The sequence below is a fragment of the Dermacentor andersoni genome, chromosome 3 (assembly GCF_023375885.2).
Source record: "Dermacentor andersoni chromosome 3, qqDerAnde1_hic_scaffold, whole genome shotgun sequence".
Classification (NCBI taxonomy): domain Eukaryota; kingdom Metazoa; phylum Arthropoda; class Arachnida; order Ixodida; family Ixodidae; genus Dermacentor; species Dermacentor andersoni.
In genome coordinates, this window is record NC_092816.1 from 75,812,071 (window position 1) to 75,825,220 (window position 13,150).

A 13,150-nucleotide genomic window follows, 5' to 3' on the forward strand; every position below is an offset into this window, starting at 1 on the left:
CACAAGCGCCGCGGCATGACCAATGGTGTAGGTCACAAGGTGCGCACAATGCAAGGCAGTGGGTTCAGGTCGCACCAAAGGTCGCGGGTCGGAGTGCCTTAATGAACTCTGCCTCAATTAACTGGGCCATAATTTACTTGGACTTAATGAACACTAAAGGTCGTTGGTTGGAGTGCCTTAATTACCTATATCTTAAGTAACTGTGTCTTTGTAAACTTTGCCTTAATTAACACCAAACATAGTGGGTTCGGCTGCCACCAGTGGTTGTGGGTCGTCCTTTTCGGACCATGGCGTAGTCCCGCTAACGCCGGATTTTCCACCTCGTGGGACGTGTAATGCTTCCGCATTAAAACTGTTGATTTCGAGAGGGCAAGCTGGGGAAGGAGGGGCACTGATTTACTTTCCGAAACCATCTACTAGAGTTACAAAATTGCTATCAAGTAAGAAACTGCTACCTAACTTTGGCCGATTATTTCATATTTCCTATTTGCCCAGCGCAATCTAAGGCACGGGTACCCCTGATACCCCCTGGACCCCAGGTAACCGAGGTACCCCAGGTACCCCAGGTGCCCCAGGTACCTCAGGTGCCTCAGGTACCTCAGGTGCCTCAGGTAACCCCAGGACCTACGGCAACCAAGGCCCCACCGGGACCCCCGATTGACAACAACCCCGATTGTGATGCTTTGAGGAAAAAGGTGCCCGTAAGTATTGCGAGAGATTTTTCGTTCTACGTCGGCGCCGTGCATAGTTTATTCAGAAAGCGCGCATAGTTTTATATTGCCAGGGGCCAGATGACCTTAACGACCATTTTGACAAAACATGTATTTGAAATTATCTTCAAAAGCTGCGCTAAAGTACTGCCAATGAGAAATAAGCAGGCAAAGCGCTGGTAACTTTTGCATTAGCTTTGAAATGTATACATTTCTGGTATAATAATGTTGGAGTTCTTTTCTGACGCCGTTGCCACGCCCAGCATATATTGCTATGCTATTGCTATGCTATTACTATTGCTATTGCTATGTGCGTGAAGAAATAGAGCGAGTTGTACCAAATAAACAATTCTGCAAAATAAATAATCGTTTAACGCCGACTTGTGGTCTGCATGTACGGCAGGGAAGAAAGCTCAAAGATCGAGAAATAAATTAAGTTTGATCATGGCGCGAGCCATGCAGCCTGGAATTTACACGTGCGCCTCATTCCTCGGCTCACGCACGAAGCGACTCACCCACGATTTCAGTACTTTATTTTATTTCAGGCTCTTTCTTTTTGTACTAGAATAAACAAGCGCGTTCTTAATTCGTTCTTTTTTCTTCTAAGAGAGCATGTAGTTATATGAAGGAGGCGTAAGGACAGCCTTTCCTGGTAAAACATTTTAAATTCTGGACACACTTTCATATTTCACTGTTCCACTGTATCTTCATCAAACTTGCACGCTAATTAAAGTCCATCGTCTGCTCAGAATCACAGCGGCAAGATAGTACAACATTTGGGTCGTTTACATGTGGTGTTCTTATGTATTTTTTCCTTTATCGTTAATATTTCATTAGCAGGCGTCTAGATAGCGCTCCTAGCGATGAACTTTACCTCAGGGATATTGAAATCTTGGCTATAGCTTGGAAACGCGGCTCTTGTGATGTCTACCTCTGGCTGCCCTATGAGGGAGCCGTTCTCTTCCCTACAAATAAAAGTAAATATTGCGTTAGCTTTTACAGAAGTTGGTAGTTTCCCTCAAGCTACGCATGTGCTGTTTTGTGGGGGGCTAAATCATAGAGCCTGAGCCGATAATCAAGCGGAAACAGAGCACACGATAGCGTTCACAGCTTCGAACTTCGGGATTGTGCCTATAGGCTCTTATAAAGTATGACTAACTCTTTCTAAACCAGTCACAATTTCAATTACATAATTCAGCACATCAACTCAGTCTTGAATTACGCACTCAATATCTACCTTGCGACTCCTAAGTCATCCTAGAAGACTTCGCAGGGCAGTTGTGTTAAATAATCTGGAAGTGTTTCCTTTGCGCAAGCCTCAATGGGATTCCTGATGTGGTTTTATTTCACAGGGACATCTTTACCACAACTGTACCTTCATCTGTGAGGGAGATGAAGACTTTGTCTTGAGGGACGGCCAATCGTGCTTTGTAAGTATAGTTGGAGTGAAACTCAACTGGTATCTGTATAGCACAGTGTAATTTGATATAGTTTGTAAAAAACTCAAGCGTCCCCTGAGTGGCATAACATCATAGGCTGAGAAGGGATGAAGAAACATGTTTTGCACTTAACAATCAAGAAAAAATCGCATCCTGACTAACCGAGATGCATTGAAAATGAAGGAAACATGAAGTGTATCAAAGGAGCTAAGTTTTACACGCACAAAAAAAGCAAAGCTTTCTTATCTATTACTCCTCACATTCTTGAATACTGTTCGAGCGTGTAATAGACAAAAGGGAATTTTAACAAGTTACTGCATTTTCCTCAATCATGCTCCAAAGATAAATGATACCTTCAAATCGTTACTTGGTATAAAAGTAAAGAGAGCTACTGGAATGTGTAACCAAAAGAATCTTTTATTTAACAAGTATGCTACTGTCTCCAACTCTGTGCCTTGTCATTTTCGTTGTTGACACAAGACGGCTAATTCGGTATACCATGTTTTAAGACCAAGAATAACAGTGACTCTGTTATATAGTGTGCGTGATGGTTTTAATTCTTTCTATTAACCTGTTCTTGCACATAGTCTTGTGGCCTTGCGTTTATTTAAAAACAAGGTATCTGTATCAGTGAAAAACAAAGCAATATTTCATTTCTTTTACTTCCCTTTGTCAAGTCCCAAAGTAAACATCATAGAAAAGGACGAGAAAGCTTGTTTGTACTGAAAAAAAAAGAAATATTTAAAAGGTAATCAGAAGACAGCGTGACTAGCGCCCTCTTTCACATTAGTGCCATATGAAATTTGTTCAAGAATTTGATAACTGAATGCATTATACTACATTTTTTATACTATGAGCTAGATAGGTGTAGTGAAATCAGGCGCGCGCTCACGCACCACCTATTGGCGCGAAGCCCAAAATTAAGGCAGGTTTGCGGTGGCGCTCCAGTCACGTGGGGGATACTGCTCGACCACCCAAGCAACGCGAAAGTACGCGTGTTGCTCCGTTTCGAAGCATCTTGTGCTGAGGAAATTATAATTTTTTTGTGTGTGTGTGATCACCTTTAACGTGTTCATTATAGTGAGAGACATTGCGAGACATTAAACGCTAGCACCCTTGGTTTTCTCCTGGCTTTAAAACTGCACACTAATGAAAGAAATGCGCCACGTTGTGCCTGTATTAGACTGCTGCTCAAGAGCAGTGTTGTTCTGGATATTGAATCCACTGCACTATCCAGGAGTAGGATCTGCAGTCATACAGAACGTTTAAGCGTCAACAAGTACAGTCAAACAGATGACATTTACGACTGGCCTTTTTAGAGCGCTTTCAAGTCGCTCTAATCATCATGCAAAACAGTAATGGAGTTGCATTAGAGAAACAAATGACATTGGTAGCATTATTCCAGATTAGTAAGCACTAAATAAGAGCGCGCTTATAGTCATAGCAAAGCTTAGTTACATTTTTAAACAACCTTCGAAGCTTCGCTGGAGCACTCGAAAACGACCAGTCGAATGTGCCATGATAGTTACCGAAGAAGAAACAAAGGGCAGAACGTATAGGCTCGACGCGAAACAAAAAAAAAATACGACCAATGAAGAAAGCTGGTGAAGATTGCTTTAGAAAATTACCTCCGCCGAAAAAAAGAAAAGAAGGGTTCCTGGGTTACAATAAACACCTAGAAAAGGTCACCGTTGTAAAAAGTTGGTTTATGAAGACAGGGTATGCGTGAGGATATGGTCGCGCGCAAGAAAATGCTTTATTTTCCCGGAAGAGTATACTGGGGATCTGCCCAGCGACTTCCTCTTGTTTTTTTATGAAATATAGTATTCCAAGAAGCCCCGTACTTCTTAAAAACAACGAAGCCGCTTCGCGCCAAAAGCACTAACGCATGTGCTGTATCCGCGACTCCTGTAGCCTATACCTCGGTGGCGCCATCGCATAGGGGACACTGCAACTTATTTACGATCACGCGAATAAATTTTGACGTTAAAATATAGCCGCCATGCCAGTTTGTGGATTAGCTTAAGGAATATCAAATGAATAACGTCAAAGGAAGGGCCCTATCTTGAGCGTCATTTTGACGTTATGTGACATCTCACTGAGCCGCCATTGCAGACATTTTCGGCCGTAATTTATGGGGTGACGAACCTCGAGAAATGTTCTATTGACAGGGAATGTGCAATGATGGCCGAGGGGCTTGTGTACTGCAATATTTCCGCCGCGGTTCGGGGCCTTGCACATATTCATGCTCGAATCATGCTCGGATCGCCCTCGGATGGTGTTGGCATTTGTGTTTTAAACCAACATTTCTATTAAAAGAAGAGTTTATTGGAAATCATATTCGATTGAACATTACAAACCTTTCGCGACTTTTCACTTTCTTGACTGCGGCATCAATAATGTCATAAATATGAATTAGTTTTTACATCCTCAGAAATTTTCACTTCGCTGGCTTTATAACTCGTGGGGGAAAGAAATGCGCGCAACGTGATGCGTTGACGCTTCATCAGGCGATGCGACTAAGCAGCGGAGTTAAAGAGAAATGGCAGCACCGGTTCATTCGTATACATAGTGCAGACGGCCGCCTGTGGCGCGTGCATTGCTTTCGACGATATTCGGCCGCTTGTCGATTAGGCGATATCAGCTGAGCCACCAGCATTTCATGAGATGTACTGGCGAAGACGTCCTGTGGGCTCGCGTAGGCGCTGTCGAAGTCAGTCATGACACTCCCTCCACCCTTCTCTGTTTCTGCCCTTGTTTCTAAGGCCACGGTTGCATGTGTAAGTCAAAAGCGTAGCAGTATGAGCGAGTTGGTATGTTATGACTTTTTTAGGCTTGTAGCGCAGCTCAGAACGAGCAAAGAGGAAGGTACCCCTTCCACCTTCCTTTTTTCTCGTTATGAGCTGCGCTAGAAGCCTAACAAAAAGGTATGCATGTCTAGACACGCATACACATATCTGTCTGCTGTCTGATGTGACATATGTGACATGTCTCTGATATCTCTTTCTGTGTGTCCGGTCATTCTGCCTACGCCACGACAAAGTGCAAGATGCCATACCAAGAAGCCCGTAAAGCTACCCTCAAAGGCTTAAAACTAACGTAGCTCAATGTTTTCGAACATGCACAAGAACTTGTTATCGGTATTTATTTGAGGAAATTTCCCTTTGAATAATTGGGGCGCACGGAAGAACGCCGCTAAATGTGTTTTTGTTATCATTTAAGAGACAAGATATCTGCGCCACCTCGGTCCACACCATTCTTTCTAACTAGCTGCTCTTCCTGTCTTTTTTTTTGCTTTTTTGTTTTGATGTCTCAGGTTGCAGACCCACTCGAAGAGATGCCAGTAAGAGGAGGAATAAGAACCATCACCGGGGACATGGGAACCTGTAAAGACGGGAAATGCGTCCTTCTACAGAGTGTGAACCCACCAACAATGCGTAAGAGAAATTCTTTGCAAAGAAGAATAAGCAGAATTTACCTGAACCCGACAAGATAAGGTCAGACTCGTCGTCAAGAGTCGCACAGGACCTAAAACGAAGCCGCAGCTATACCCATGACAGTTCCAGTAGAGAAATGGGCTCTAATTTAAGAATTGTGCACATATTCATGACAACCCACCGTGGTTGCTCAGTGGCTATGGTGTTGGGCTGCTGAGCGCGAGCTCGCGGGATCGAATCCCGGCCACGGCGTCCGCATTTCGGTGGGGGCGAAATGCGAAAACACCCGTGTACTTAGATTTAGGTGTACATTAAAGAACACCAGGTGGTCCAAATTTCAGGAGTTCCCCACTACGGCGTGCCGCATAATCAGAAAGTGGTTTTTGCACGTAAAACCCCACAATTAAAACATATTCATGACAAAGCTGCAGGAATTCGAAGTTGCAGTCTGAGACACCAAGGAGAAATCCGAAATAGACGATCAGTCTGTTTATAGTTTAGAGAGCGAGTTGCAAAAAATAACAGCAAAACAATAAGAAGATATTGACAAGCATGGCTACACGGAGCAGGAAATACTACAGGGAGAATGGATAGCAGAGATACATAGTAAGAAAGAGAACTACCCACATTTATGGAACACCGCAACTACAGGCAACATTTTATCCGTAGTTCGCTTGGGGAGTTACATCTTAGAGTGTGTATTTGTCACCTGGCCTCTCGCACTGGCACTGTTAGCCTACATGCGTTCCCATGCAAGGAGTGAGTGAGTGAGTGAGTGAGTGAGTGAGTGAGTGAGTGAGTGAGTGAGTGAGTGAGTGAGTGAGTGAGTGAGTGAGTGAGTGAGTGAGTGAGTGAGTGAGTGAGTGAGTGAGTGAGTGAGTGAGTGAGTGAGTGAGTGAGTGAGTCACATCGCCGTAGAATTGCAGCCTTACTATAAACTACTCCTCGAAAGCTGACAATTGTGTTGCCCCTATATTTTTCAACAGTAGCATGTGAAACTATGCAGTTCATGTCAGCGTCAGAAAAATAGTGAACCGTATACTCGTAGTTGAAAGAAAAAGAAAAGTTGATAAAGTCGATGCAGAAAAGCGTTAGAATGAAAAGAAAATTCACATAGAGCGCCGGTGAAAGTTGGTCTTGAAGAATATACGTCTTAAATGGAAACAAATTTTCGGTTGGCAATCGGAGACGGTGAACCCCAGTAATAAACACGAGACCTTCTATACACTGATCCTTTCCAAATGTATTACTCGTGGATGGTATCGAGATGGAAATAACATGAGTCGTAAGCTTTGTGCTCACACTTTGCGGAACAGCAAGTCATGCGACGCATTGTGAGTCACCTTCGTGTGAGCGCTCCATGTGCACGAGGAACATTCATTGTCGTTCTTCATCGACGGTTTACATATGTGTTCATATAGGACCACAACAGCTGCCATATCCATTCAGATGCGCTTTTGACAAGGGTGAGACAGAGATGAATAGAAATTTAGCTGGGGAAAGTCACAGAGGATTCCACAGCGTTCAATTCTTTGAGACTGCTACCATGCTCGCACAAAAATCAGAACATATGAAAAACAACGTTATGAGGTGTGTGGATGAGGATAGACAGCAAAATGTAATCGCGAAAAACATTTTCTCCTGGATATTCCTACACATCTGCAAATAAATGACGAGCTCATGCATATCTAGAGCTTCACATTAGGAAACGTCACCATGCATAAGCCTGTAATGCCCAACGCAACAATTATTTTATGTGGCGTTTGATACCTGAAAATTGTAACTTCAGCTCGGGAAACTGAACGCTGAAGCGTTTTTGATACGCTGGAGCGAGTGTTCAGCTAATGTAGTTCAGCGAACATATTACTGCTTATTTACTTATGATAAAAAAATGTCGCAGTCTCGCCCGAAAGGCGGAGCATCGATTACCAGAGAAAATTAGTAGACAGCTATCGGAAATACGGATAGTAGTTTTCTCGGCCGTAGAAACTTGCAAACATAGGCGTAGTAACTAAATTAACACGCATGGTGTCCCGCGCGCACAAGCAAAAATGGATACATCTCACTCGATGACCGCGGAAACTGGCTGTCGGAACGCTGGAGCGGGGAAGCGCGTCAGCAGCAGCAAGCGAGCTGACCTTCGTACTGCGTCTCGCATCAAGGCTAACTAAGCCGCCAAAACATGGCGCGTGGCGGACTCTGTCGCCGTCGCAGACGGCTTTCTAGGGACAGCGGCCCGGGCGGCCACGCACCCCCCTCCCTACTTTCCTCATGGAGCCTTGTGCACGACGGAAGAGGGCGCTTCCTCCAGGCTTTCCTCGCTTGCGGGCCCGAGATTGAGCCGCGATAGCCGACTCATCTTCGCACGCTTTCACTCGCACATACAGCATAAGGTGCGCGGCGAGGATTTTATCACCCTTGGACTTTACACGGAACCTCACGGCGACGGCAGAAATGCACTCGCAGTATCCATATAACTGCTATCGCAATAGTAGTTAAGCTTCACCGCAAATAAAGTTTCATTAGGGTTTCGTACAAATGTAATCTACGTAGCAAGATATCCAAGGGAACAAGTTCTAATTTTCTTTCCCCGATGTGTAACTGTGTTGAGGCTTTACAGAATTAATGAAAAACACTCGAGTGGAGCGTTTGCGCAGGGAAATTTTTTTAATGTGTATGGGCTCATAACGTGTACTTAACGCAACTACGGCTCAGATAATTTTATTCTCAGGTTTGGGTGCAGACAAAAGTGATTGGAACACACTGCGAACGACGCTTCGATATACGTGTAAAGAAACAGATCGAGTGATGCCAACTGTTCATGAGCGCCGGAGTTCGTTTATGCGTCATCCAATTTCTGGCTTCCTCCGAGGCTGCTAGAGGGCACGGGGATCGCGTGGGCTACAGGTCACGCGATCCAATTACGTTTGTCTGTGCTTGCATACCTGTCAGTGAAAGTCCCAAACGATTAACTATTTCGCAGCCTAAAGGAGGCACTTGGCATCCTTAGGGTGCGTTCTTCAGCTGCGTTCACGTCATGAGTGTGGGGTGATTGCTTAGAGAGCGTAGCATTTCTTGTTTTTTTTTATCTGCACCTTTCTAGAAGTTTTATAAATATGGATTAGTTTCTTAGAGCGCAAAACATTTGATATTTTTCTCATTCCACACCCTTTTGGAAGCTTTCTGTTTAAAGAAATTTTCACACGAGAGAACTCGGAACCTTTACGATGAAGATACTCTTAAAGGCTGCGTGACAGTGCCCCCAGAAACAGTTCGTGTGTACGTGTGTATGTGCGTGTGTTTTCTTTCCTTTCTTTTTTCTTTTTTATCATTTTCTCTCTCTCACCTATCGCATCCCTTTGCCCCTCCTCCAGTACAGGGTAGCCAACCGGAGATAATTTGTGGTTAACCTCCCTGTCTTTCCTTTGCCTTTCTCTTTCTCTCTCTCTCCGAAAGACAATGAGCAGGAATGTAACCAATTTAATAAATTACTCGCCCACTTCCATGTTCTTATAGCCTTTTTGACGTAGTTAATATGCGTGAATCTCTGAAACAACGACGAAGTATTAATCCGAAATGGCTTTAAAATAAAAAAGAACTTTTATTTGTGAATTTGCATTAACAAAATTGCGACATGTAATTGTGTCACTACATCCTCGCAAGAATTTTAAGTGCCCAACTATAGGATTGCCATAGGTACCTTTAACGTAAATGTACATAGCGAAAGGCTCGTTTCTAATTTAGGCGTCTCTGAAGCCGCTCAAATATTCCAGAGAATTCCTAAGTACACGCAGAACCTCTACAGAAAGCATTCGTGCAAAGCGTTTCAACGCGACTTTAGGTTGTGATAGTCTGATTTGAGCTTTTGTTTCTTGAATTAAAGAAAAGTACATGGTACCAGTGGCGGATTGGTTCCTATATAACAAATATCTACACAAATATGTGCCCGAGTACATTACCTAACTCTGCTTCATATTTCATCTTGTCCCATGCATTGCGAAAGTAAGGATCGAAGACCCGCACATCCAACACATGGTATCGCCTTTTGAAGTTGTTACAGGGATGCTAACGCGTCTATTTTATTCGCGTGCTATTTTTCCTCAGCTGAGACACCAAAGCCAAGACCGCCAAGCGACATTAGCCCTGATTGTCATCGTCCAAATACCACCGTAAGTAGGCACAAAATTGCCGCTCTTTTTTCGAACTAGGGGACACGACTACACAACTACGAGCGTAAACATTTTGATTGTCAGTGCCTCCATGTGTGCATGTTTTTTATTTTTTTTAGCGTTTTCCTCTCTGTCATCTTTCTAACCCCTATCCCCCATCCCCAGTGTAGGGTAGCAAACTGGAGACTCATATCTGGTTAACCTCCCTGCCTTTCCTCTTCATTCTCTCTCTCTCTCTCTCTTGATGGTCAGGGCTAATCTAACGTGAACAAAAGTATCGCCAATTTTTCCGGGTCCCCTAAGCTAGCGCATCTTTCTTAGGTCTGCCAAGAATGCGTAAACGTCGTAGGGAAGACAATGATAGGCTTCAGTCTCGAGAAAGCGGATGGGTGTATCGGAGGCAGAAAATATTGTAATCAGATTTAAGCGCTGGGAGGACAGGGAAAACTAGGAACAGCAGTAGAAGGGATGGAGAGACAAAAAGTTGACGCAAGAAAATAACACACAATGTGGACTTATGTATAGTCACATAAGAGCTTGCAAAGATAATTAATCAACTTTCTATAGTTATTCACTTTACAGTACAAGTGGCAACTGCGAAATGGATGCTTAACAGTGGTGAAGTCATTTCTACCTAAGCGATTATAGATTTTAACCACCTTCGAGAGAATGGCTGCGTGGATTGGAGAAACACCTCACAAGGCAGACAATGCTAGTGCTTTCACGTTGTCTCATGTTTCTTTAATTCTCATTACCATTCGCCATAAAAACATGACGCAACAAGTATATCCCAATCTGCGGTACTTTCGAAATATCAGTCATCTAAATCTGCTAAAAAACGCATTATCGTTCCCGTTAAGATTGTCTCAAATTGCTTGAGATGGCATATAGGAAGGTGTTAAACTGAACACCAATGTGTTTGTAGATAATAGGGGTGAACAGGATTACTGCCATGCAGACGTCATTTCACTAAAGGTTGTTTTCAACTGCGCTACTTCAATGTCTCTTATCAAGTGAATATTTAAAATCTGTACAGTGAATCTTAATTAGCTACCCTGACATTGTGATTTCACTTGTTAGTAATATGCGTCAGTTAACGCAGGTTATAAGTGAAAAGACCAAGCGGTTCCATATACCCCTCGCGATTTTAAACAAAAATCAATACGTTCGAAAAAAAAAAGAAACACATCTTATATTATATTCGTCTCGTCGCACCTTGAATGAATGTACCGATTTCTTTTTCATTTTTCAGGATTACGTTTTTGAAAAGTGCTCGTTTATTTGTGAAGGAGATGAACTATTCACCATGTACAATCGAGAACTGTGCATAGTAAGTACGCATCCAATAAACGTTTTAATTGCTTGTAACTTGGGCCCGCATATTGTTCCAATTCTGTTTATTTTCAATAACTTGTCCTTCCTGATTGACTTGGAAAACCCTTTACCATGCTATTACTTGGGTCGGCTAGTCAAAGGGAAGTATAATAACTGATGAACATATTAGCACAAAACATCCTTTGGAAAATACGGCCCCTGCCCATTACACTGTTACTCCCGGCTGGTTATATCTCGTCGCACCGTTTGGCGTTATGTTCGTACTTTAAATTTGAGGCTGAAAACTGGGGTGAATTTTTAAGGCAGACATTTGGTACTGATGTGTTTTTTTAGTCAATTAAGAAACTATGGCAGAAACTTCCGTACTTAAAAGACATGGTACACAATTACAAATTCGTTGACAGATGAGCGTCACATACAAAAGTAAAAATTTGTGTTTAATTTGACCTGTTCAGAATGTAAGCCCATGGGTGTTTCTATGTAAAATAGAATAATTTAATCTGAAGTTTATTTTCTATGGACCTTTTCACAAATTCCGCCGCGCCCCCAAGCGGCCGCGCAAAGCACTCTGGGAAAACGGAGCGCCGCCGCGCCGCGCTCGCGTCTTTCCGTCCTCCTCTCCGACTGCGCCCGGCCACCGGAAAGGCTTTCTGATTAATTCAGACAAACTATGGTTTCTTTAACACGCGCTCATATCGCACAGCAGACTTTTTAACACATGGAAGTCACACTGCTTCCCTAATGCATGTGCACAATGACTGTTTGCTATGGCGGTGAGCAGTTTTTGTTAAAAGGCCTCTAGATCTCAATGCTTCTGATTAAACCATGTAAACAGCCAAGAGGCAGTATTTTTGCAGTTGGAATAAGACAAACAAGAGTTGTGTGTGCATTTTGTTTTTAATTTTTCCACAGAGGTAATACAGTAGTGTTTACACTTCTGAACGTATCATTCATTTGCAGTCTGCTTTTGGCAATTTTTTCATTGCATTGTTCTCCACTTGTGCCATATTGTTTTTATTGTATGTTTTTTTCAGTGCAGTACAGAAATGCGTTGTGTAACAATGTACAAAACTAAGTGACGGACAAAAACTTCAATTTCTTTTTGCTAATCATTACAGAACTGTGATAAGCTTACAACTTTCATCAAATTGCGTGCTCAATGTAGTTATGTTCAGTGCTCAGATTCCTTATTTATTTGCAATACATAGTGTAAACAATTATTTCATTGCAATGTTCTTCCCTTCTACCCACATATGCTCCATTTTAAATATTTTGTGCATGTTGTTTCATTACAGCACAAAAGCACTTCCACAATAAAAGTGGGCAGATTGAGATGGTTGTGGGGCAGTTTGGTTGTTTAGTCATTTTAGAGCTGTAAAAGGAGTGAAACTTTACAAAACATCAGCAGTATTCATGCAATGCGTCAGGCATACTAAGTGTTCACATTCCTTACTCTTTTCAATGTTGTGTTGAGAAGTAAAGCTTGTTTTTGACGAATACTGCACTGCAGTACCTGTTCATTTCCCATGTAGTAGAACATGCAAACTGACACACATTTTCTGTAACATATCATGCCTTTATTTGAATACTTTTGATTTTTAAAAATGTAGTATTGAAGTATAATAAGCTGATATGGACAGCTTTGGGATCACAGGCCTTTCAGAGCCTACTTTTTTATTTGCTGCTTGCTAGCATCCTCTTCTGGTACACACTCTTGGTACGATTCTCAACAATCAGCTGGTTTATGTGCTCATGAAAACCAAGTGATGGTCAAACTTATTAAGTGACTATGCCCGTGAGCTTTTTTGAAACAGCATCACCAGTTAGCCTTTGCTGCTTTGATGACCATTCTGTCAACATACAAGTTGGCCATCTTCAGGCCTTGAAATAGATGACATTCATACTGATGTGATACTGTTCTGTCAAGTTTCACTGACTGAAGCAACAAACAGATAAGGAAAAAAAGGGGTGTCTTTGTTTGGCTATGCTTCTGTGCAGTGCAAACAAAAGTAAGATACAAATTAATATGAAGAGGCTAAGAAGTGACGAAAAAAATGTGG

General features: G+C 42.6%; 1 protein-coding gene across 1 annotated transcript in view; it reads left to right on the top strand.

Moving 5' to 3' along the window:
- The window catches only part of LOC126544939 (uncharacterized), a 43,134-nt gene that overhangs the window by 1,008 nt on the left and 28,976 nt on the right, over nt 1-13,150 (top strand). Inside the window, exons 2-6 of the mRNA XM_050192497.3 lie at nt 496-701; nt 2,063-2,140; nt 5,466-5,586; nt 9,691-9,755; nt 11,008-11,085. Of these exons, the coding sequence (XP_050048454.2) occupies nt 496-701; nt 2,063-2,140; nt 5,466-5,586; nt 9,691-9,755; nt 11,008-11,085 (548 nt within the window). The remainder of the gene's footprint in view (nt 1-495; nt 702-2,062; nt 2,141-5,465; nt 5,587-9,690; nt 9,756-11,007; nt 11,086-13,150) is intronic.